General features: G+C 32.2%; 2 protein-coding genes across 2 annotated transcripts in view; both read left to right on the top strand.

The window, feature by feature from the left end:
- The first annotated feature begins 10,476 nt into the window (after positions 1-10,476).
- LOC145941573 (uncharacterized) lies at positions 10,477-11,893 on the top strand. The gene is made up of 5 exons (XM_083047722.1): positions 10,477-10,491; positions 10,711-10,874; positions 10,963-11,043; positions 11,137-11,500; positions 11,612-11,893. Exons 2-4 carry the CDS (start codon positions 10,767-10,769, stop codon positions 11,497-11,499), a joined length of 552 nt encoding a protein of 183 aa, XP_082903848.1. The 5' UTR covers positions 10,477-10,491; positions 10,711-10,766; the 3' UTR covers position 11,500; positions 11,612-11,893.
- An 8,221-nt stretch (positions 11,894-20,114) lies between these two features.
- Zip102b (Zinc/iron regulated transporter-related protein 102B) overlaps positions 20,115-26,557 on the top strand; it is a 22,385-nt gene continuing 15,942 nt past the window's right edge. Inside the window, exons 1-4 of the mRNA XM_083047719.1 lie at positions 20,115-20,658; positions 20,851-20,977; positions 21,072-21,298; positions 21,392-21,526. Of these exons, the coding sequence (XP_082903845.1) occupies positions 20,563-20,658; positions 20,851-20,977; positions 21,072-21,298; positions 21,392-21,526 (585 nt within the window). The 5' untranslated portion in view covers positions 20,115-20,562. The remainder of the gene's footprint in view (positions 20,659-20,850; positions 20,978-21,071; positions 21,299-21,391; positions 21,527-26,557) is intronic.

A 26,557-nucleotide genomic window follows, 5' to 3' on the forward strand; every position in this document is an offset into this window, starting at 1 on the left:
TGGGTTACCGAGAATCTGGATCGCGCGTATGAAAAGCAAGCGTCTCACTATAATTTACGTAGACGCAACCGTACGTTTCGGGTGGGAGATCTGATGTTGAAGCGTCAACACATACTATCGTCTGCAGCACAAAATATCGCAGCAAAACTTGCACACAAATTTCAGGGACCCTTAAGAATAGCGCGGGTGATCTCTCCGGCCGTGTACGAGTTGTCACAACTGGATGGATCGCCCGCCGGAAAGATTCATATTCAGGACCTAAAACCCTATACCGTACCTCTCCCCACCGAGTAGATGCAGCAGAGAGCCATTGATCGCCAGGAGATGCTGCAGAGCTGGAGGGAGTTTTGGTCCCGACACCACGCGGTGTGGGATTAAATAGAAGAAGAGGATGAGGGATTTTGGGTGGACCTGGGGGAGGTGGCGGAGAACATCCACCGTGGTCGTTGGACCACCGAGGGCGCCAGAGTGACGGAAGATCCGATACACTGCGACGCCCCAGTACAGACCGACCCACCCACAGTTTCGGGCATCGCCACGCAGACGGATCCTCCGCCCCCAACCACTGAGACCGGCACGGCCCCCAGCCCTCCGAAGCGAAAGGCTCCGGAGAGGCCAATCTCGCCGGTGCCACGGCATCGTACCACCTGGCGGACTCCTGCGGGAAACACGGCCCCACGACGATGCTATGATTCCGGGTGCTGGAACTGCGGGTCGGAACAGCACTCGTATAGCCATTGCAAGCTTCCCCGTATGCAGGAGTTCTGCTACGGGTGTGGCCAACGAGGGGTGACCCTCCGAGATTGCCAAAGGTGCGGCACGGACTACCGGCGTACGGACCCCTATACGGCGCGGAGAGGACCAAGGGCTCCTCCGACCACCCGGCAGCCACCTCCGGACGACGATCCCTCCCAGGACGGGTACCCCTGGGTGCGGAACCTAAGCGTCAGCCAAACCTGGAGCGACCTCTACGAGATACCGCCCAAATAGATACCGTCTCGCTCAACCATATTTCTTTGGTTTTTTTTTGTTTTTTTTTTGTTTTTTTTTCTCTCTGTGTCGCTGCCTATAAGTTTTAATTGACCGGTAGTTTTTTTTTCTTTTTTTCTTTTTTTTGTGTTTTTTTTTGTTTTTGTTATTTTTGACATGACGATAGTCTTCCCCTCTTGAATTTCTTTTGTTTTTGTTTTGTTTTTTTTGTTTTTTTGTTTTTTTGGAGGCTCTGTATCATCACCGTTTCTTTAATTTTTTAATTTTGACGCCAAGACCCTATGGGAGTGTACCGTTCTCTTTCCTTCTTTGTTATACCGGAATAATAAAATAATAAATAAGTTGCGAGACAATCGACGCCCATTTTCTTTTCCCTTCTTCTACCTCTCCGTAGTATTCGATCGTAACAATAAGGGGCAGGATGGAACGCGAGCGCGAAAACCCGTAACCGCAGAGCGACTAGCGCCAACGCCGGTGTCGGGTACCACGAAAAAAAAAAAAAAAAAAAAAAGACTGAAACGTTCCCACTGTCGGAACGGTTAACCCGAGAGAAGTATGGGAGTAATAAACCTGAATCCCATCTTGGGGTTAACCTAGAGTACTGCCGGAGTGGCGGTAGTCAAACCTGGAGGGTTCAACCCCCGGTTCTCCTCTTGGATGGGGGAGTTGTGACGTGACGCCTTTTGCGCCGTCACAAGGGCTGCACCCGATCGGGGAGGGGGTAATGATTTCGGGGTTGCTCCTCACACCTGAGAGGGAGCGACTCTCATACACTTATTTTTATAATATCACGCGACCGCTACCGTAAAAAGCGGACCGACAGGTTATCTGAGTAGACGGCAACAACCCGTTGTAAAGCAAGAAACGCGGACCGGCGGACCAGCACCGCATCACGGCAAGATACCGCAGACCAGACTCTCCGAGGATACTCAGGATAAGTAGAGTCCCGTCGATCCCGCATTTCCATCTATATCGCAACTAAAATTATATAATCTTTCAGCCCAAAACAACAGCTTATCTAGACAAATCGGAGGTCCCGCCGCATACTGCAGGATGGGGGGAGGACCCCGCAATTACAACTACTATTATCGGGAAGGATTGGAGTACGGCCTGGCCAGCCTGCCACATCCGACCCCTGAAATGTCGCAACGGGCGCTGCACGACAACCCGAGAATCAGCATGACCACACGTGAGGGAGAAGATCCCGTGATTTATCGATGGCGAGCTAAGAGGGGGAGGTGGAGAATCGATGGGCGGATCGAAGCCACCCCACATCAGCGAACATCGACAGGATGCGCGGAAAATCGGCGCGGGACTCGAAGGACCTGAGGACTCTCTCGGAGAGAGGCACTGTTCGGTGTGCCAACTAACGGGAAGGAACCCCGAAATCCAGCTCACCGGGAGGACTCCACGAGGACTTAGACAAATTGTAAGCCGCCACTCAGGTAGTCGTACCTTTCCATGCTTCGACTGGGCTGGCGTCGCTCCGCGATTCCGCAGCTTCCGAGTTACCGTACGTAACCTAGAATACCGTACCGTCTATAATCGGGGAGGATAAAAGCTCCCGAAAGAGTTACCGCGAGGCCAGCCTAAATCGGAGTTTCGCGAGTGTATCCCTCTCGGAAAGGCCGCAGCCGACAGTCTCACGTACCGTAATATCGTCTCGTCTCGTAATACTAATACCGCTCCGTCCTGAAGAAAATTAATTATTGTAGCATTAATTCGGGGAAATCGCGCCGCGAGAGATCGGAATTTGCGTGACATCGCTCTCCGCGAGTTACCATTACCGTCGGGTCAAAGGGAATTCTGCGAGAGTCGAGAGAGAGTCACGAAGTTACCGCGTGGTCGCCCGATAGATCCCGTATACCGACTCTATAAATTACGTTATCGTATATTGATTGTCGCGTGAAGTGATTGTGGTAGTTGCGAAATTCGATTGTTTAATGTCGTGGTGAATAAATGTAACAGTATTACCGAAAGGAAGAAATCTTACCGAATTCTATTGTTCCGTATTCGCGCCGCATTCCATTCGATCACGTGAACGTCTCGGGCCGCTGAGGAATTTGGTCGCCTTTGTATATCGAATCTAGGGATAAGTGGTTACCGCCTCCCGACTTAAGTATCATTCACCGGGGGTTTCCGACTAAAATTTACGTGATCTCCGATACCGCGGAGGTTACCGTTTCCACGAGTAATTATTGCTCAAAATCATTGTCAATTATATTTTTCCACCGCTTCGAGCGAAATAGTCATTCCGATACGAATCATTTAGTATTATATCTCTCCTTTTTACTTCGTAGTTTATAACCAATTTGTAATTTCGGTCTATGTATGTAATTGTCCAATATCGTTGTTAAATATATCAATGTTCTTTAATGAATTTGTGTATTTTCTTAGTTTAAGCTCTCCACTCCAGAAATCCAATAAATTAATTGAACCGCGCCCCTCTGCCATACACTGAGCAGGGCGTAGCCGGAGTTAACGTTTATTTTTCAGAATTTTCGGTACCGCGGCGCGAAGAATCGCGCCTGGCGCCCATTACCGTATTCCGATATTTACTCGGTGTCACCGAATTACTACCGGATACCGTTAACTACCAATCTGCTATTGTAATACTTTTATAAATAATCTCACTACCGCTAATTTGAGTCGTCAAGACTCACCTATTGTATTGCCTCTTTCCACCCTCGGAATCGGCGTTCCGAGGCGGGTTAAGACGTTGCAATATATATATATATATAAAATAAACAAAACTAGTGCTTTTCTGGTGTATTGAAAACAGCAATCTGGTGTATAACTGTTTTCAAGTGTTGGCAACACTGGTAATTGGGTGGGCGCCCGCGCAACCCCTTTCGCGCAGGATTGAGCCCCGATGTCGATTCGGGGCAATAGATCCTACACTCTCGTACTGCCTGTCCTTATCGGTGAGGCTACCCGTGCCGTAAGTCTAGAATTACGTTCGTGTAAGTTCGAGCCTCGACCGGTCTAACGTCGTCGCGAGTAATTTTGGTGATTTTGGTTGTTCGCGAAGGCCTTGCCCGAGATTTCGTGATTTAGCGTTTGCGAGCGACCGGCGTTATGGCCGAATCACACTAGCGACTCGCGATCGCGACTGCGATTGCGTCTGCGATTGCGATTCCGTTTTAGCCAATCAAAAAACAGCGGTCAGTGACTGCGACTGGCGATTGCCTTTTGGATTTCCGTCCATTTTTTCGAGTCGCAGTCGCAGTCGCAGCCAATCACAGGGTGGCATTGACACATGACATATGACATGTGAATGTTTCATTTACGTCAAGGTTAAATTTTAATAGATTCAATGCCACCAAAAAATAATTTTACAAAAGATATGGACTACCGTCTGATCGATTTGGTGGAGTCCAAACCCCTTCTTTGGGATTGCACGTGCGAAATTTATAGGCGAAGTGATTTGAAGAGTGCAGCATGGGACGAAATAGCCAAACAATTGGGTTCAAATTTAACGTATGTCTGAGAAATAATTAATAACAATATTTGTTAATTATTTATAATTTATTAATAAAATTAAGATTTCCTACAATTAATATTAAAATTATTTAATAGAATTTTTATTGATGCTATTTGCAGGTGCTATTGTATCAAGCCGTTTTAAAAACATAAAGGATACATTCACAAGAAATTTAAGAGCAATGAAAGAATCAAAACGCAGTGGAGCTGGCACAGATAATTTATACAAGCCCAAATGGCACATGTTTGAGAAATTGATGTTTCTCAAGAAGACATGCATTCAAGGAGAATCGGAATCAAATATTTCCTCTGGCCTGTTAAAAAAAAACAGATACATCAAATTCAGAATTTTCACAATTCTGTAATAAAGAAAACGAGAATACACCATTTACACAATACGTGTCACATAACAACATGTACTATGATGATACATTGCAGGTAAATTATTTCTCAAAGTAGAAATTTAAAAGTAAAAATAATAAAAATAATTATAAAAATAAATAAATAATAAAAATAATTATAAAAATAAATAAATAATAAAAATAATTATAAAAATAAATAAATAATAAAAATAATTATAAAAATAAATAAATAATAAAAATTAACAATAATAAATAACAATAATAAATATAAATATTTATTTGCACATATAAATATTTTTATGAAAATATATTTATGTAAATAACAGACACAAATTAATTCTTTGTATCTACAATTTATTTTCAGAAATATATATTAATACCACACGAAGGAAATGTAGAAACAGATTCGCAAATTTCTGATCAAAGTTCTTCAACTACAATTAATGAATTTCAATCAATTACGGTTAATAGTGCACCTCTATCAGAAATATGTTCTTCATCCGAATCTCTCCCAAGATCGACATCTATTCCCGTATCTAATAGCACTCATTGTCAGTTTCCTCAAGAAATAAATTCTATTACTACAGCCAAGCTACCTAGCGACCAAGCTAACAGGCGACCATCAGAAGAACAATTATTTTGTAAGAGAGGACCGAAGTCGAAAAAATCAGCAGCATTAATGGAGGAGGCTGTAGGTGTCTTAAAACAGTTTTGCCAAGCAGACCCAGCTCCATCACCTTCCGAAACGCTCACAATCAATGATTCAGCTCATACTTTGGCTCTATTTGTAGAAAGCAGGTTCATTATCTTCAGAGAATCGAAAATTATGTGAAGATGAAATTTTAAAACTTTTAACAAAGTTTTAAAAAAATGTTATGAATATAATGTTGAATTAAATGTTTAATTATTATATGTTTAATATAATTTATAATTAATGTTTAATTAATGTTTATTAATATTATTTAAAAAATGTTTCTATATATGCTATTTAAGGATGTTACAAAAGAATGTTACTATATTATTTAAAAAAAAAAAAATTGTACTAAACTTTTTTTACTAAATTTTAAAGTAAAATGTGTAACTCAAATTTATGGGAGTCTAAAGCCTAGTCTACAATGGCAGTAAGCAGTATAGAGTAAGCAGTAAGCAGTAAGCAGTATGAAATGGGAATTGCCCATTTCGTTACTCCCAGTCTTTACATCCACTAAAAAAAGTATACTCTCTATTCCTACAGCCTTGTTATTGCCATTGTATACTGTTTTTAGTGGATGTAAAGACCGGGAGTAACGAAATGGGCAATTCCCATTTCATACTGCTAACTGCTTACTGCTTACTCTATACTGCTTACTGCCATTGTAGACTAGGCTTTACATTTTTATTCATTAAATAGAATATCACAATATTATAATATATATATATTTTGATGACTTTTCCTGCACTTCCTCGCCTCGGGCAACGATATTAAGACCGTATCTGGCGCTCAATCCGAATAAATTTTCGTCCCAGTGCTCCGGGCGAGGAAGTGAGGTAAAAGTCGTCACAATATATATATATATATATATATATATATATATATATTAGTTGATTATTTAATGATCTATAGCTCTATCTTGCCATGGCACCGCTCCCACACCATTGAAATAGTCACACCACTTTTCTCGTAAAGCTAAAGCATTATTAGAATGTCGATAGCCTCTTGAATTTTGAAATCTTACTAATCCACGGATTAGTTCATTTCTCCAGTCACCAGAAAAAAAATTTCCTGTTAATTCATCCTCTGCGTCTATATATGATGATGGTGTATACATGGCACGACCAACGGTATTAGTACGAAGCATATTATGAAGACAACATATAGCAATTACGATATTACGAGCATCATCCGGATCATATCTCATTGGAGATCTGAAAATTTGAAACCGACTAGCCATGACGCCAAATGCATTTTCAGAGCATCTTCTGGCACGAGACAGTCTGTAATTATATGAAAAAAGTGCAAATAAATTTTTGCGCTAATTTTAATATAAAAATTTTTATATCATCCTTCGTTTAGAGATACAACTTACCTGTAGTTAAAAATTCTCCTATTTCTTTTTCCGGAACACTGCTCTTTGGGAAAAGGAATGAGTACCTTTTCAGATAATGTGAAACCTTCATCTCCTACAATAACATACGGAAAGTCGGTATTCGTGCCTGATAGAGGACTTGGTTGCGGAATTTTTAGTATGTTTCTTTCCAGAAGATCTTTTAATGTACATTTATTCCACACCCCTTTATCAGATACTCGACCATTAGTACCGACATCAATATAAATAAATCTAAGTTGAGCATCAACGAGAGCAAGTAAAACAATACTGAATGTTTCTTTATAATTATAATATAAAGATCCCGAATTTAAGGGTGGATCAATGCAGCAATGTTTGCCTTCCATGGCTCCAAGGCAATGTGGAAAATTCCATTTATCAGCGAAATCGCGAGCCACTACTTTCCATTCATCTTCAGAATTAGGAATGTTTAAATATAATTCTTGAAGGACCACTCTCAGAGCATGGCATGTATCCTTTATAATACCTGAAATGGTACTCTGTCCAAGCCTAAAATTCATAGAGAGAGACTCTTGACTTTCACCTATAAAATAAATAAAAAAATTTTCTTAAAATATTTAAACCTATACAGGGTGATTCGAAACAACCGTTTGTCCTTAAAATGTCGTATTCCTGAATGAATTCTGAGACGATTTTTCCTTTGCCAAAATTTTATCCGAAGCTTAGTTTTCAAATTATAAAAGGAAAAATTTAGCGAATTACGGCACGGGTACGGCCGGTAGGCAGGAGCGGCGCAACTCATCCGACGCGGGCGATTACGCGAAGCGCTCGTTGCGATCAGCTGTTATCTACACGCGATGTGTGTGTGTGTGTGTGTACATACACCCTCTTTCTCTCTATCTCTCTCTCTCTTACTTATTCTTACCTTATAGAGATGTCTTCTGATGAATAATTGTACGACTGGAATGGATCACAACGTTGACGTTGACACAGACGTTGACACACCATGACACACCGAATAATAAACGATTCTTTTTTTATAAATTGTATTATCGACACTTTGATGAATACACTCACGCAATCAGAGAGAATTTTCTCCTAGAATTTACCCTGAGAATCATGATAATCATGGGACAATATGGTATGGAAAGAATTTTTTGAAAATTTCTCTGATTAATATTTATCACATTAAAAATAATATCTATCATAATAAAATATAAAATATGTTTGATTAATTTTACTATGCAGTTTAGTAAAATGAATCAAACATATTTTATATTTTATTATGATAGATATTATTATTTTTAATGTGATAAATATTAATCAGAGAAATTTTCATAAAATTTTTTCCATACCATATTGTCTCACGATTACCATTATTTTTAGTGTAAATTCTAAGAGAAAATTCTCTCAGACTTGATCAAATATTATTTATTAATCTATCACAACACTCAATCACAATTCGCGGTTACTACCGATTAATTATTAAAAATTACTTTTAAAAAACGCGTTAAATGTACATTACTCGTCGCGGACAACAATACAGTCTACGATAACAGACTGCGGCGACGCCGATGCGACGATAATAATCGCGCGGCGTTGCCGAACGTGATTGACGCGAGATCCGCGAGACGCTACCGTGTCTTGTGATTAATCGAAGCCTTTGTATTATGAATGCGCTAATTTAGAAAATGTATAACAAAGTTATTAAAAAAAAAAGTATTATAACGTATTATAATACGTTATAATACTTTTTTTTTTAATAACTTTGTTATACATCGCGAAAGCACACGAGGACGAGAGAGATAGCGAGCGAGATCCCGGCCACGTACCGTCGGGAATCTATCCGATCGCGCCGCGAAGGATTATCTGGCAATAACGGTGATCATTCTTTGTTTCTTTTGTATTGCGTACTTTAGTTATTATTCTTATTGCGATTAGCAATATTAGTTCCGTTATTTTCTCATGTTTTTTTGGTAACTCAAACTTATTATTATTACCAGTAATAGAAAGAATACTTTCGTTATTTTATATTTATTTGTTACTTTCTTTTTGGTCTTCATTTCTTTAGTAATAAAGATTCATTGTTATTATTGTTAATTATCTCGAGTCGCCAAGTTTATTTTGTGTGTCGTCTCGTCGCGTAAATTGTAAGTCCTGCGATTGATCTACATCGCGACCTTAGCTGTTTTGAGTTTATTACTTTCGCGGCAACACCACCCTGCCCCTCTGCCGTTAGGTGAGCTAATCGGCCCGTAGCGGGATTTCGGCCAAGGGTTTCGCGTTGGATCTTTGTGTATTGCGAATTGACGCGTGCAAGATCGCGTCTGGCGCCCAACTCTTTAGTATCTCGCAAATCTTACGGCTGGCGTTCTACTGCGGCACGCGCGGAGCGACCGAGACCCTAGTTTCCGCGACGTATAAAACTTCAACAATCTCCTTTTTGTAGACGACCCCGCTCCGTTCTTCCGGCTCATCGCCGAGTCGGAAGAAAAAGTCGTCGCAATATTTATTTTATAAATTAATTATTTCTAAAATAAATTTTGTCTGTAATAGACATCACACTTAATTGTAAAAGATTAATATGTAAAAAATATCTTGTCTTTAAAAGACACATATCATACTTGTAAAGATTACTATGCAAAAAATACCTTGTCTGTAAAAGATAGACATCACACTTGTTAAAGACAGTAAAAAATATCTTGTCTGTAATGTGTAAAAAATATCTTGTCTTTAAAAGACATGCTTGTAAAGATTAGTATGCAAAAAAGTATCTTGTCTGTGAAAAACATAACACTTGTCAAAGACAAATTTGTAAAAAATATTTTGTCTGTAAAAGACATCGACATCACACTTGTTAGAAACAGTAAAAAAATCTTGTCTGTAAAAGACATCACATTTGCAAATAAGATATCTTTATATATAAGTACCGTCCGTCTGTCTGTGTGTCTGTCTGACCGCGAACTACTTCCACATTTATGGACCGATTTTCTCGAAATTGGTACCATAGGTTAACTTTACGGGGACTAGTCAGGTGAATGTGTAGGGACACATCGATCTCCAAGGACTACCTAAAGTTTATGAAGGATCTTGAGGTAAAACGATCGCGTAATATAAATTTGTCAAATGTAATTATCATCATATTATTTTGAATAATTATCTTCATCATTGTTTATTTGTAGAATTCTAATGTAGATGAACTTTAATCTCAGTTTAATTTACTTTTTATTTTTTTTTAACTTTTAGAATTAGAAAAAGATGAAAAGTAAGTTAAACCAAGATTAAAATTAATTTGCGTTAAAGAAGTGATATATAATATTTAGAAATAAATGAAAAAATCATACAAATTAACAATTAGTATTAATAATCTTATCGACTTCTAATATTACTATATATTTACCATTCATTATTCAATGTTCGAACTCCTTCTCATCTCCACCATAAAGCATACCTCCAGACATCTTGGAAGATTGTAGGATTTCTTCAAGTGGTAAAATGTGAAAAGTGCGTTTCTGCGCATGACGGGTAAACTCTACCTCAGTCGCGAGCAGGGTACATAAGGAGCACCCTGGATAATTCCTCAAGAACTTTTTGAACACATGTGGGTAAAGGTAGCTTTTCCACCATTGATGTGTTTTTTGACTTTCTGGGCATCGATCATGAACTTTCACATGAAATTTTTCACTTTTCATTTTTCCTTTTCACTTTTCATTTTTTACTTTTCCCTTTTCATTTTTCACTTATCCAGATTTCTCGTGAAACTTTTCACGCATGGCGATTATGTATATAACTTGGATGCGCGGAAAGCATACACATAACCTGTTTTCCAGCTAGTCATTTGTGTCGCTATAATTATAAGTTTACAAATAAAAAAATATTGACAAACATGAATGTGACAATGAAACAAAAGAAAGCTTTATTAAATTCTTTAAAACGCAATCCCGAATTAGTGACGGGTAGAGTAGATAGGAAATGCGAGAGTCGACTAAAATTGGTAACGTTTAAAATAATATATGTATCATATAAATTGTTAAAAAATAAATAATTATTTAAGAAATAATAATTATTAAAAACATTTTTAGGCTAAATTGTGGGATGAAATTGCACAAGGTATTAATTCAATTCTCGATGGTCCTCAAAAAAGTGGGAAAGAATGGGCAAAGGTTATATAATATTATTTGTATTATTTAGTTTTATTACATTAAATAACAAATTTATTTATTATAAAAAGTAAATTTATTATTATACTTTTATAGACATGGAAAGATATGAAGAGTTATATTTTAAAGAAAGAAGCAAAGAGACACAGTTACGTTCAAGGAACTGGTGGTGGTCCACCTCCTAAAATAGCTTGCTCTCCTTTTGAAGACGAAATATTACAATTGTTGACACCGGAAGCAGCCGGACTAGAAAACATTCCAGAAGGTGGAATTTATACAGAAGAAAATCCTATTTCAGAAGACATACAAGTAGAAAATATTGAAGCGGAACAAGACATGCAAAATAACATGATCGTTGAAGAAGATAATATAAACGAAGGGAACTCTGAAAATATACCACCATACAATACAGAAAAAAGAGGAAAAGTTAATACACCAAAAATAAATAATACAACATGAGGTAATCTATGTTATAAAAATTTTCTTATATATATTAATATATGTATGTATCTTACTAAAAAAAAATCTTATAATAAATTCTAATTTAATAAATATTAACTTTAAATTTTAGGAAATTCAATGCAAAAAATATCGCATGAAATGTTAGAATTACAAGAAGTAAAAGTAAAATTAAAGAAAAAGGAAGTAAAACTGAAAAATAAGAAATTAAAAGTACAAAAAAATATTTTATCCGAGCTAATAGAAATAAAAACAGCATTGCAATCATGGGCTGCAACTGAGGCTTTATAAAAAACATAAAATACTTTAATAAGATTCCAATATATAGATAAGAACTTGAATATTATTTTGCAATATTAGTTGATTATTAGTTCGCACATATTGATATATAGTTTATAAATAAAATATTAATTTAATTTTGAGTTTACTTATATTTTTTTTTATTTCTTTGTTTCATTTTTATTTTATTGATTATGTTCTGATTACACATAAATAAAATGTGATATTAGTTTAAACAAATATGTGTGATATTAATTTTAAATAAATAAATATGTGTGATACTATTTTAAGTTTTTATTCTGTGATATTATAAAATAATAAAATAGAATAAAATAGTGCTTATGTAAAATATCTTTGGATTATTGCTTCTCGCACTACATTTCCTCTTGCACGCATTTCTCTTGCATGCATGTCATCTACTTCAAAATGTTCCTCTTCAAAATCTTCTCTATATATTTCAACATCTGGAACGTTATGATGTTTGGCAATGTTATGCAGTACACAAGCCGCATTTACTATAAGTGCTGAAATAAAGATAATAAATTTCTACAGTAATTGTAAAGATATTCTCTTATATATAAAGTATGAACAAATTACCTGCAAATTCTGGAGAATAATGTAAACCTCTTTCTTTACGTAAACATCTCCAGCGCCCTTTCAATACTCCTATTGTTCTCTCTACAGAGCATCGCGCTCTAGCATGAGCATCTGTATATAACGTTCCTGGAGATCTTGGTGGTTGATTTAATTTTGGCGTTATTAAAAAAGGTAACAATGGATATCCGGAATCTCCTAAAAAAGAAAACATATGTTCAAAAATTAAGAAATATATACTTACATAATAAACACAAATCTTATGTTAGTAAAAAATTTGTGAAAAATTATATAAACTCTATATGTATACGTATGTGTGTATTGATGGAGAAGCCTTACCCAACAACCATACATTTCTCCTTCCATTTTCATACTGGTCTAACATATGTCTTGATAACCGACATGAATTCCAAACTCTGGCATCATGTGTCCGACCTCCATGATTTGCTACCACTGCTAATATTATCCCATTATAATCACAAACCTAAAATGTAAAATTAATAAAAAGAATTAAAAAAAGAAATTTTTTATATAAATCGGTAATAGATAGGCTATTCGAGCCGTAAGCGGATGTCGATGCGTCGATTCCAACGAAATTTTTAATATTTCTATTTATCACAATAATCTTTAATTCGACTAGATTTCTATTTATATAAATCTTAAGTAAACAAGAAAATTGTGTGCGGCTTTGCTCTGCTCTCTATTATAAAAGATTTTTCACAGTTTAAATAATATATTAGATAATTGGAAGATTTATAGATTATTACATTGGAGTTGTATAGATGTTTCCAATTTATTTTTTTATCTTATATATTATTAAAATTGTATGTTTCCGTGCTGCAATGTTATGTCGCTTCTTGTTGTAGTTCATTTTATATTAATTTCATTTAATTAAATTTTTACTTACTATCATGACATTTAAAGAATGATATAGTTTTCGGTTTATATATAAATGTTCTCTTCTCTTATCAGGTGGCCAAATCGCAATATGTGTTCCATCAATGGCTCCTATTACGTTTGGGAAATTGGCATTAATCCAGAATCTGTAATATAATTATATATTTTAATGTTTATAATATAAAACATTTTTAAAATTATAAATACTCTTAACAAAAATCGGATAACAAAAAAATTAAAAACTTTTTTAATCTTTACTAAATGAAAAAATAAGTTTAATAATATATTAATTTAATAGTTTAAATTGAAAATAGATTGTAAGCTAACTGTTGTTGGATTGCTTCAATTTCATTAGCTTGCACAGGAAATTTTATCCATTGTGGCATTATGGCATTTATCGCATTTACTATTTCATGTATTGCTCCACTAATAGATGCCTGGCACATACAGCTTAAAAAATCTTGTCCAACTCTTCTTTGATAGGATCCTGAGCTTATAAAACTTAACGTTGCTAAAACCTTTACAATTAAAAAAAAATATTTAATATATAATTATAATAATTTAACAAATTATTATTTGCAACATATAACTATATATATATACATATATTTCAATATAGTAGATTTATTTTTAATTTGAGATTATATTTTACCTTTAACTCTAATGGAATTGCTGTTGGCCTTACAGGTCTTTGTACATAAGGTTGTATACTTTCACACAATGCTAACGTTGCATCTTTTGAAAACCTATGCATTAAATATTTATAAAATATATCTTTATTTATACATATATATTTATATTATTACATAAAACAAAATATATAATAAACAAAGTATATAATAGACAAAAACGGCAATGCATGAATTCAAAATTCTATACATAGAAACTACTTTTATTTTAAAATATATAAATCATACTATTTATGTAATTTACATTTATGCTTTCCTTATTTTTTTTTAACGTTACTTGCTAATTTTTTTTATTTACCGATATAAACAACGAAATTGTGATTCTGGAATTTCAAAAGGGTTAACTGCATCACGTAGTGTTCTTCTTTGTATCCTTAATAAATTTCTTTCTTCATTATTAGCAATTTGCATAATCCACCATGCCAGAGCCATACTTTAATTATGCGTAACAAATATTATAAAAATAATTTATAATTATTATTATACTTATATCACAAAAAATATACAAACATACCTTATACGTATATATACATATAACCTTTTTGCAATGCAATACTACAAGAATGTATGTACATACCACTGGTACCACATTTACTGAAGTATATTTAATATTTTTAATAATTCCCTAGATTTTCGCCTTTCCGCCAACAAGTTCAATGGCGAAAAAATTCACGTGAAAAGTTTCACATTTCTGCTGTTCGGAGAGTTTTATGATCGCGCTGAAAGTTTTATGATCGCGCGGAATCATAAAGTTCACGTGAAACTTTTCATTTTTCACGTTTCCGCTCTAGGGGAAAAGTTTCATGATCGCTGCCCTGCTGAACGAGTTCAGGGCAGCGATTACATATCTTTTCCCCTAGGGTGGAACCGTGAAAAGTGAAAATTTTCACGTGAACTCGACAATTTCACCAAATTATGTAACTTTTATAAGTGTGGAAACGTGAAACTTTTCATGTGAACTTGTTAGCCATGAAATTTGCTGGCGGAAAGGTGGAAATATAGGGAAATAGTGATGCTGCCTATAACCTCTGCAAAATTCCTATATTGTATGTACAAGTGACATGTGTATAGCTGTTATTTATTTGGACAAAACGATTTTAAAAATACAAATACGAATTTATTATTATCGAAGAGGTATGTATTTCTTTACTTAATTAATTAATAATTACATTAAAAAACGTAAATATATTAGGTGTACAACTTTCCTTCCGCCGTTTTCCTATAGATAGCTTTAGCGGTAAGTAGTGGTCGAAATAAATAGATCATAGACGTCATGCAATAAACTTGGACATCTGTCAACATAACCCCATAGAAACATTAGTCGATTTGTGTCTGCATCATAAAGTTATTCTCGATTGAAAATGTCAGTTTACGAGCCAAATTCTCGTCATTTGCGGGAGGTTATTCGGTTTGGCCGTCGACGTGGAAGCATGGCCGGGATATCCCCATGATTTTCTGCGCTTGGGGTTATCGTAATGAACCCATTTTTCGTCCCCAGTCACAATGCGATGCAGAAATCCCTTCCGTCTTTCAAGCAACTGTTCACAAGCAAACAAACGCCGTTCAACATCTCTCGGTTTCAACTCGTACGGCACCCAATTTCCTTGCTTCTGAATCATTCCCATGTCTTTGAGGCGTTTTGAAATTGCTTGTTGAGTCACTCCCAATGATCGTGCCAATTCTTCTTGACTTTGACTCGAGTCTTCATTAAGTAATGCCTCCAATTCTGCATCTTCGAAAACCTTGTCTCTTCCATCGCTATGCCGGTCTTCGATGTGAAAATCACCGTTCTTGAAGCGTTGAAACCACTCACGACACGTTCTTTCACTAATAGCGACCTCACCATAAGTATTTGAGAGCATTCGATGAGCCTCAGCCGCAGATTTCTTCATATTGAAGCAGAAAATTAAAACCTCCCGCAAATGACGAGAATTTGGCTCGTAAACTGACATTTTCAATCGAGAATAACTTTATGATGCAGACACAAATCGACTAATGTTTCTATGGGGTTATGTTGACAGATGCCCAAGTTTATTGCATGACGTCTATGATCTATTTATTTCGACCACTACTTACCGCTAAAGCTATCTATAGGAAAACGGCGGAAGCAAAGTTGTACACCTAATAATTACATATAAATTATAAATATAAGTATTTCTTCCTTATATAATAAATTATTAATTATTAATTAATCATTATTAATTTTGTATTCTTTAGCATAACATGGCACTTGCTTTGTGGCAGTTGGAAATTGCACAACAAGAAGAAAGAAATATTTTGAAAATACGAAGAAGACAACTGCGTGATACATCCAATCCCTTTGAGATTTTGGAGTCACAATTTCTTCTTTTATATCGGTAGGTAAAAAAATACTCAATAATATATAAGCATATTGGTTTTACGTATATAATTGAATTAATGAGATAAAGCTAGATCTATAATAATAATTTCTCAAAGATGTGGTCAAAGATATATATCAAAAGATAATACTCTGTTTGTCGAGTTAATATAATATGATATGAACAATAATTTGACATATTAACATCTATATCACAGCAATTTAATTAATCAAATATATTCAAAACTTAAAACTTTTTAAGTAAAATATATTTAATTCACAGGCTTTCAAAAGTTGCTACATTGGAATTATGCAACGCTATACGGCCTTACGTGCAGGAAGCTGTGAGAGCAACAGCAATTCCATTGGAACTGAAAGTAAAATTAATACAATTTAAATAATTAAATATAAATAAATATTTTTAATAAATAAATATATATATAACGTAATATAAAGTATTATTAATTATTTTTAATTTTTTGTTATTAGAGTAATATTAATTAATTGACATTTTATTTTGTTTATATTTTAAAGCTTTTGGCGACCTTAAGTTTGTTAAGTTCGGGATCTTATCAGAGGAGAATTGGTCAGGACTTTTTATCTTGTATGTGCCAAGCATCAATTAGTAAAGCGATACATGAAATTGTTAATGCGCTGAACGCCACAATGGATAAAGTTTCCTACTCAGAATGATGATATTCAGGTTGTCCAGCAACAGTAAGTTGTAACTAATAATATTTTAAAAATATATTGTTATTCTTAAAAAGAGCATAATTTTGCAATTATTTTTTTTATGTTCTTCAATTTGAGAGAACTGAGGTATAAAAATACTTAAAATTTGTAGAAAAAATTATATCAACTTATATCATACTTTTGTTTTGTACAAAACTAAATTATATGTTTAGGTACTTAATTAATACAAATTTCCCTGGAGTGATAGGAGCTATAGATGGAACGCATGTAGCAATTTGACCTCCTACAAAAAATAGGGAACATTTATATATAAATAGGAAGCTATATCATTCTTTAAACGTTATGATTGTAAATACAAATTATTATTATTTTATTATTTACCTTTTTATGAAAAACCGGTTTACGAATATTTCTTTATGAATTTCAAAACACATGTGCCTTATACAATACAACAGTTAGTATTCTTTCATTGAATAAGAAAAGTGCATTTCTAAACTCAAAAATATATTCATGAACCTTATTGTCCACGATTGCATACGTACATCTTTTTCTCAATATGCTTCTTATTTATTTTATATTTTATTTACAGGTGTCTGATTATTATTACAAAATATTGGCTGTTGTTGCAAGCCATGGTGGTCGTACACATGATGCTAGAGTATGGAGCTCATCCCGTTTATGGAGGCACATGTTAAATCAATACGAAAATGGAAGAAGAAATATGTGGCTGTTAGGTAAGAAATGAATCAATCAATATTCATTCAGAATTACATATTATAATTGAGATGATTCATAAATTTATAGTTATGTTATAATATAAATTTATTTGTTTAGTGTATGTTTGTGTTAGTATATTTAATTTCTATAATTTATGACTTTAGGAGATTCTGGATACCCATTGTTGCCATTCCTCATGACGCCAAAATTAAATCAGCCACCGGGGTCCCCAAGTACTGCATATACGGAGAGTCATGTGAGAGCTCTGTAGAAAGAACGATAGGAATTTTAAAAGGAAGATGGAGATGTTTGCGTAAAGAAAGGGCGTTACATTATTCACCAGAATTTGCTGGTAAGAAAAATACATATAATTAATTTTAATATTTTATAAAAATTATATTCGAAATTACTATAAAATCTTGTTATTATATTTTAGCACTTATAGTAAATGCAACATGTGTGTTGCATAATATTGCTAAACAATATATAATGTTGCGGATGTTGAAATATATTTAGATGACGAAGATATTAATGAGGAAAATATCGGAATAGATAACGTACCTCAAAATATGCGCGCAAGAAGACATGCAACACGCGAAGCGATCATTGAGAGATATTTTACATAACTCCGTAAATTGGTATAATATATGCAACACGCGAAGCGATCATTGAGAGATATTTTACATAACTCCGTAAATTGGTATAATATATTTGTAAGAAATATTTATTATATTATAAAAATCAAAAAATACATTTTTTCAAATCTAAGCGAATAAATTTTATATGAAGAAAAACACAAACTTTATATTTATATATATTGCACAAAATCATACTTTATTTTTTTTATTGAAATATAATATTTCTTATACTAACAATAAGTTTTTATACTATTGATTCTGCAGACTGTGCCAAAATACATTTTATTTCTCTTAATTGGGCTAATATATTTGCTTGCACCTTTAATGTTTTTTTTCGAATTTTTAACTCTTTTTTCTTAATTTTTAATTTAATATCTTGTATATTTAATATGTTGTACGATAATTCATGACTGGACTTTTCTGCAATTTAAAGTAAATATTAAGTAATCCAATAGTAAATTTATAATTATATATATATACATATAAAATACCTTTTTTTAAATACATTACCTTTTCTTGTAGCATTCATTTGTATAAATGTATTATTTTTCCTGTTTTTATTAACTTTTGGTGCTGATTTTGGTGGAACATTTTCTATATCGTCATTTTCTTCTATTTCTGGATATGACATGTTCTGCTTTTCTATTACATTATTATTTGAACACACATCACTTCTTGAACTACATTCTTGTAACATTGGTTCATCATCAATTATTCCACCCTCTGGGATATTATCCATTCCAGCTGCTTCTGGTGTTAAAAATTCTAAAACATCTTCAAAAGTAGAAAAATTAACTTTTGGAGGTAATCCACCACCTGTCCCTTGTATGCAATTTCTTCGTTTGGCTTCTTTTTTCAAGATATATGATTTTATATCTTTCCATGTCTAAAAAATTATATACATATATATGTATACAAATTATTATATGACTTTTTAAAAAAATTAATTATAATTTTATCTTAGTATTTGATTTTTAAATTAGAGGTATGCATATTTTACACAATAATAGAGATATACATTTTTTACCTTTGCCCACTCTTGTCCACTTTTCTGAGGACCTTTCTGAGGATGTCAGCTGCATTAATATTGTCCGCAATACTATTCCACATATCTTTCTAAACATATTAATAAGTTATGTGTTCAATAACCTCTATCTCTACTACGTGTATGCATATCTATTGATACGTAAATAATTATATTTTTAATTTACCATTTTTCGTTTGCTTTCGCTTTTTCGATCTATTCGACCCCTTGCTAAATCCGCATTATTTTTTAAATAATTTAATAACATTTCTTTCTGTTTTAGTGTAACGTTCATTTTGTTATACTTCGGGGAGATGTTATTAGCGCTAACAATGTCGTTTTATTTTTGTTATTTACTGAAAGTTTACATTTGGCGCTAATAGCATCTCCTGCCCAAACGCAGTCTATAAATTTTAAATATTCAGGATTCACGGTTTAATACTAGTAATTTTTGATAGTAATACTAGTAATTTTTCTTACCTTGGTGATTTCATTTTTCATACATAATACGTAATGGCTCTGTTATAATTTCACGTGAAAAAGTACACACGGAATTTGGATAAGCGGAATCGTGAAAAGTGAAAGCGGAATCGTGAAAAGTGAAAAGTTTCGCTTGAAAATACATAATCGACACCCAGAGACATTTGTACCCTGCGGGTAACGTTTACGAACGCAGCCTTGGTAGACACGAAAATTTACCCAGGGCTGTCGGTCTTTACTCGTACCTCGTCAGTGCCGGTGAGAACATTCGTGGACATTGGTTATGTAGTTCATATCCACGTTTTTTATGTCCACAGAGGGCGTATCGCTTTCAGGGATCACCTAAAAGCGGGGCATATCGTCTCTCATTCTTCTCTCTGATATCATTAAGTTTTCAAGTACTTGATTTAACCTATTTACGGCCACATGATTGAACCTTATTCAGTGCCACTCAAATCGAAGAAGAAGAAGTCTTATTGACTCTAGTGGCTTAATTAATCAATTTTAATGAATATTATTCATGTATACAAATCAGAGAATAATATCTTACATATTTTTATCTGTCATAAAAATTGTTACATTGGCATGATAAATCAGTGTGTGACAGCAAATTTATAACTTGATTGATAATTATTCAATTACGTCTTGATGTCTGACACGTGTATTTTATGTTGAAAATTAATAATTCTCAACAGTATTAAATATTAAATAAAAATGGAGGAGAGAGCAATGCTATGGATGCTTTCTCTTGTTATGTTTGTTGGCTCTTGCGTAGCTGGATCATTGCCATTAGTTATAAATTTATCAGAAGTAAGAATTTTTTTATAAAAAATAGAAATATTTTATATATATAATAAAGGTCGCGTTCTGAAATTCAATCATCTATAGTTCATGTCGCATACATTTATAGATATTCAGTACTGGCAATGAATTTCTGAACACGACTATAATTGAATGATATTTCAATATGCTTTGTATATAATATGTGCTTTTTTTTTTTAGGACAAGTTACAGTTAGTATCAATATTAGGAGCAGGACTTCTTGTTGGTACTGCGTTAGCAGTGATTATACCTGAGGGTATAAGAGCATTATTTACTGGTGGAAATGCTAATGAAAAAGGATTATATAGTATGTAATTGTATATTTATTAATTAGCACATTTTATGAAATTGGTATTTAGCTTATTAATAGTAGCATATAAGTATTATTTTTGTTTTCACAGGTGATTTACATTCTTTAATTGGAATTAGTTTAGTACTTGGTTTTGTATTTATGCTTTTAATCGATCAATGTTCAGCCAGAAAAAGTGGAGGAAGACAAAAAAGTATTACAGCAACTTTAGGTCTTATAGTACATGCGGCAGTTGATGGAGTTGCATTGGGAGCTGCTGCTACTACATCTCAAGCTGATGTTGAAGTGATAGTATTTTTTGCAATAATGTTACATAAAGTAAGATTTTTAATTATGTTTTAACTATTAAAAAATGTAATTAGTATAATTATATTACTTTTTTTTATTATTAAACAAATTATATTTTTATAGGCACCAGCTGCATTTGGACTTGTGTCATTTCTTCTTCATGAAGGTGTAGATAGAAAGAGAATAAGTAGACACTTATTAATTTTCTCTCTTGCGGCACCGTGTCTTGCACTTCTGACATATTTTGGAATTGGAAAAGTGAGTAATGCAAAATATTTATCATAACTTTTTATAACAGATATACATATACACACAAGATAAAGAGAAAAAGAAAGTTTTATACAATAATATATGGAAATATTATGTTAATATGGTGATTCTTACATTTGAATAAGCATTTTTCTGAATTAATTTGTTCCAAACTAATTTTTTTTCTTTTTATAAAAAATTTTAATAAAAATAAATTCAATTTATTGTAAATAAGTAAACAATTATTTACATAATTAAACAACATTAAATTAAAGCTTTTGTTAAAATACTTAATATATAAGATATATAAAAAGAATATACAATGTCCCAGGACTCAAGGTCCACATTAAAAGCATATTATTGGTCATTTAGAGTTGAAATTATTTAATAAACATATGTCTGTAAGTGCTTCCTAACAGAACTACAACCATTGAAAGTTAATATAAATATTGAAAAAGAAAAGAAAAAAAAATTTAATTTAACTTGTTTATTTATATAAATGTATTAAAAATTCTGTTACAAAATTATCTTCTGCAGATTCAATATAAAGCCTTGTTTTGTGTAAAGATCTAACAGCTCGCTCTATCATACCAAGAGAATTTCCTACTTGCATTGTTGCATCTATAATTCTGTTCAGAAATTCATCCATATTGTGAGAGTGTTCTGCATAAACTATTGATATGAGAAAATGTAAAGAGGACCAGACTAACAGAAAATGTTTCAAATATTTACATAAATTTTCAATGGTTTATAATTCTGTTAAGAAGCATTTGCACACATATGTTTATTAAATAATTTCGACTCTAAATAATTTCAATAACACGTCTTTAATGTATAGAGCTCGAGTCATGGGATATTCTGTATAATATAAATAATTAATATTCGGTAAAAGTGGGCAATCTCTCGTGGACATGTAAAAATAATTCCATAAGCTCCTATAAAATTTTGTTCTATAACGCATCTTTATCGAGATACTTGTCTTTAAAGTTAAAATTTGAAAAATATTTTTCTTGAAAAATTCTTATATAACTCTGTAGATTTTAATAATTTGTAATAATTATTTTTATATTAAGTAAAGGTCTTTAAAATAGCGTGACAAATTCCTTGATGTCATGTCGGAGAATCAGGGGCGGACCTTCTTTAAGTCTTTTAGCATACAAAACTTTTCAATAAACATTTTTTTTAATTTTTAAGTGTTTCTTTAAATCTTTCATCTAGATTCTCCATATATTTTTCTAAAAAAAAGATATTCTTATTATATTTCATAAAAGTTAACTGTTTTTGAGAAAAACATTTAAACGATACAATGTAAACTTTTATGCAGATAATAGAACAATGATTTTGAATGAAATGTATAATATGAAATTGTATTGATTGTGTGTTAAAACTTATTCAAAAGAAATAAATTTAGTCAAAATTTTAAAAAAGTTGTAACTTCTTAAACTTTAACTTAAAATTTAAAAAAATATTTTAACTTAAAGTTAAAGATAAATTTTTTTGTAAGCTATATCTTGTTGGCTATATCTATTTCATTTCAATAAGTTTTAACACAATCTATGCAATTTCATATTATTTCATTTAAAATTATTATTTTATTATTTGAATAAAAGTTTACTTTGTATCTTTTAAATGTATTTTTCTCGAAAACAGTTAACTTTTATGAAATAAAACAAAAGTATCTTTTTTTCAGAAAAAAATGTGGAGAATCTAAAGAAACACTTAAAAAGAAAAAAGACATTTTGTAAAAAGTTTTGTAGGTTAAAAAGCTTAAAGATGATTCGCCCCTGGGGCTCTCTGACTTGATATTAAGAAATTTTTTTCACAGTATTTTAAAGACACGCTTTTTAAAGCTTTAGTTAATATAAAAATAATTAATGCAAATTTTTAAAATCTACAGAGTGATATAAGAGTTATTTAAGAAAAATACTTTTCAAATTTAACTTTACAGACAAGTACCTCGATAAAGATGCATTATAGAATAATTAAAGAAAATAGAATTATTTTTATTCTACATGTCCATGAGAGATTGTCCACTTTTACTGAAATACCCTGTATATATAACATAAATACTACAATACTAAATATTTAAATAATTATAGAATATCAGAGGAGAGAAATATTAATATTAATAAATGCAGGATAATATTATGCAAGATTATATTATATATTATGTTATATTTGAGAATTTAATCTTGTCCAAATTCAATTTAAATATTAACAATTTTAATGATAAACATCAATATAATTTTGATGATTTTGAAGATAATGTTATTTATAATTTTTTTATTTTAGTATATTTTTTAAAAAGAAATGTTATATATGCTAATATAAAAACTAAATAGAAAGCATTAGAATGTTAAAGGGAATAGATATCTTTAAATCTGCAAAAAATGAATAATAAATCGCTTGCAAACCAAATAAATTACTCAATAAATATAAATGAGTTTACTGTTTATTAATGTTTACATGGGTTTACGAAAAAACATAAGATATATTCAAAATTGCAGAAAAGTTTATTTAGTAAAATATTATATACAGAGTAATAAAGAGAAAACTTTTTTGTTTTGCCACAATTCAGTGATCTACATGCAAAATTTTGAGATGCCAATTATTTTTCCATTGATTGTATTTCTGAAACAGAAACAAACAACAAAAAACAATTTTAATTTTTCAAAAATTTTTAACTAAAAAATTTTTTTTAAATAAAATGAATTTTTTGACAAAATTTAGGTTTAGGTCATTTTAATAGAAGAATTACAAATAATTTTTAAAAAATTTTATATTTATATTTGTTTTTCACGAGAAATCGTGGCAAAATAAAGTTTTTGTTTTATTATATCTTACAAATAAACTTTTTTGCAACTATTAAGTATCTCATTTTTTTTTTTTTTTTTATGTTAAAACTAGTATTAAATAGAAAAATTATTTATTGTTAGCTGTTTACTGTTAAACAGTAGTTTATTTATATTTGTTGAGTAATTTATCGCAAGCGATTTATTGCATCCATCTTTTTTACAGATTTAAAGGTATTCACTTTTTTAAGTCATTTCTACAATTGCTTTTATATTTGAAAAATTAATAGATAATAATCTACAATTATCTCTTTTTCTCTCTCTCTCTCTCTCTCTCTCTCTCTCTCTCTCTCTCTCTCTCTCTCTCTCTCTCTCTCTCTCTCTCTCTCTCTCTCTCTCTCTCTCTCTCTCTCTCTCTCTCTCTCTCTCTCTCTCTCTCTGTGTGTGTGTGTGTGTGTGTGTGTGTGTGTGTGTGTGTGTGTGTGTGTGTGTGTGTGTGTGTGTGTGTGTGTGTGTGTGAGCGCGCGCGCGCATATACAGGGTGTTTGTAAATAAGTGCGAAAAATTTTAGGAGAAAAATTTTTATCGAAAATGAGGATTTTTCATATAAATACATTGTATACTCCTATATCCCTCCCTGAGGAGTTACACTCCTTCAAAGGAGGAAGTGAAAATTAGATTTTTAATTTTTTCCTCACATTTTGGACAAGTTAGAAAATGAAATTTGATGAATATTTCCCACTAGGGAAAAGGATATTAATATTTTCTTAATCTTCCCGTATCGTTATAAGGAGATGAAACTAGCAACTACTATTCAATTTTTAATTAGAACTTTTTAACAGGTCAGAATGTGATTATCTAAAAATATGCGTTAGAAAGCTTTAGAAACTTTTTTATTTCTTTTATCTTTTCGTAAAATCAAGTTTTCAAGAAAAAAAATAAAGACCTAATTTTTACCTTCTTTAGAAAAGTATAGAGAACTCAGAATAAGATATAAGAATATATATTTATATGAAAAACCTCCCTTAATTTTCGACAAAGAATCATCTTCTAAATTTTTCGCATTTATTTAGAAACACCCTGTATAATGCACGTATGCGTGTGTATATGAAGTGGACCATTTTAATCAATCAACTGCAACATTTTAGAGTTCCTAAAAAGACAAAAATATTTCAAACAAAAGTTGTTTGATGTTGAGGGAATCTAATAGTGATTTTTATTTGGATCAAAGTCCAAAGGATTATTTCAAGATCAATTTTATTTTTTCGAATTAAACTACCATAATTTTTATAATCTAATAGTGATTTTTATTTGGATCAAAGTCCAAAGGATTATTTCAAGATCAATTTTATTTTTTCGAATTAAACTACCATAATTTTTGTGTATAAATTGATTCCTTGTAATATTTGCAATACGAAATGTTATAAAGGTAAGGATGGCTAAAAAGTGAATAGTTTGAGATTTTCGTAGTTTAATATGACACAATTTTACATAAATTATAAAATATCTTGTCAAATAATCATTTTTTGATGATGTTACCTCAATACTTGTATACACAAAATAATGAGAAAAATTAATTAGTATAAAGAAAACACATTGTTGTTTTAAGAAAAAGTATGTAATTTGCAATAACTATTATATATTTTTTTAAAACGAGAGAGAGAGAGAGAGAGAGAGAGAGAGAGAGAGAGAGAGAGAGAGAGAGAGAGAGAGAAAGAGACTATGTATTTTCTTCACACCAATTGATTCTTCTCATTATTTTGTGAATAACAGTATTGAAGTAAGTTCATCGGAAAATGAATATTTTACAGAGATATTTCATAGTTTATATATATAATATATATATATATATATATATATATATATATTCATTTTCCGATGAACTTACTTCAATACTGTTATTCACAAAAAATAATGATATATACACTCGTCAACAAAATTAACGCATATGTATTTTAAGTCAAAATTTCGCATAAATTCAAATAAGCGTAACTCCGCTAAAAATGATCGTATTTGAAAAATTTTTTTTTGACTGTCAAGCTTGAAGTCTCTACTTTAAAAACCATTCGTCAGATTTTTAATTTATCCTTCTCCCCCGTACGCCACTGCTTCAAAAGTAAGGACGTGTTTCGTTTCTAAAAAATTGCGTACTTTGACGCACTCCACGGGGAGTAATAAATTTTTTTCGCAAATCTTATGATAATTATCGTAAAGTGTGGACTTTTTACTATAATTTAAAAAAAAAAGC

The sequence above is a fragment of the Prenolepis imparis genome, unplaced genomic scaffold (assembly GCF_030444845.1).
Source record: "Prenolepis imparis isolate NDT839.2.m4 unplaced genomic scaffold, iyPreImpa1.0 SCAF_10, whole genome shotgun sequence".
Taxonomy (NCBI): domain Eukaryota; kingdom Metazoa; phylum Arthropoda; class Insecta; order Hymenoptera; family Formicidae; genus Prenolepis; species Prenolepis imparis.

Bases quoted from the DNA above. Each gene is read 5' to 3' on its own strand.
- LOC145941573 (XM_083047722.1), top strand. From the start codon at position 10,767: ATGAATGTGACAATGAAACAAAAGAAAGCTTTATTAAATTCTTTAAAA. The intron at 10,875-10,962 runs GTAACGTTTAAA...AAACATTTTTAG, and splicing joins GCGAGAGTCGACTAAAATTG to GCTAAATTGTGGGATGAAAT. The intron at 11,044-11,136 runs GTTATATAATAT...ATACTTTTATAG, and splicing joins GTGGGAAAGAATGGGCAAAG to ACATGGAAAGATATGAAGAG.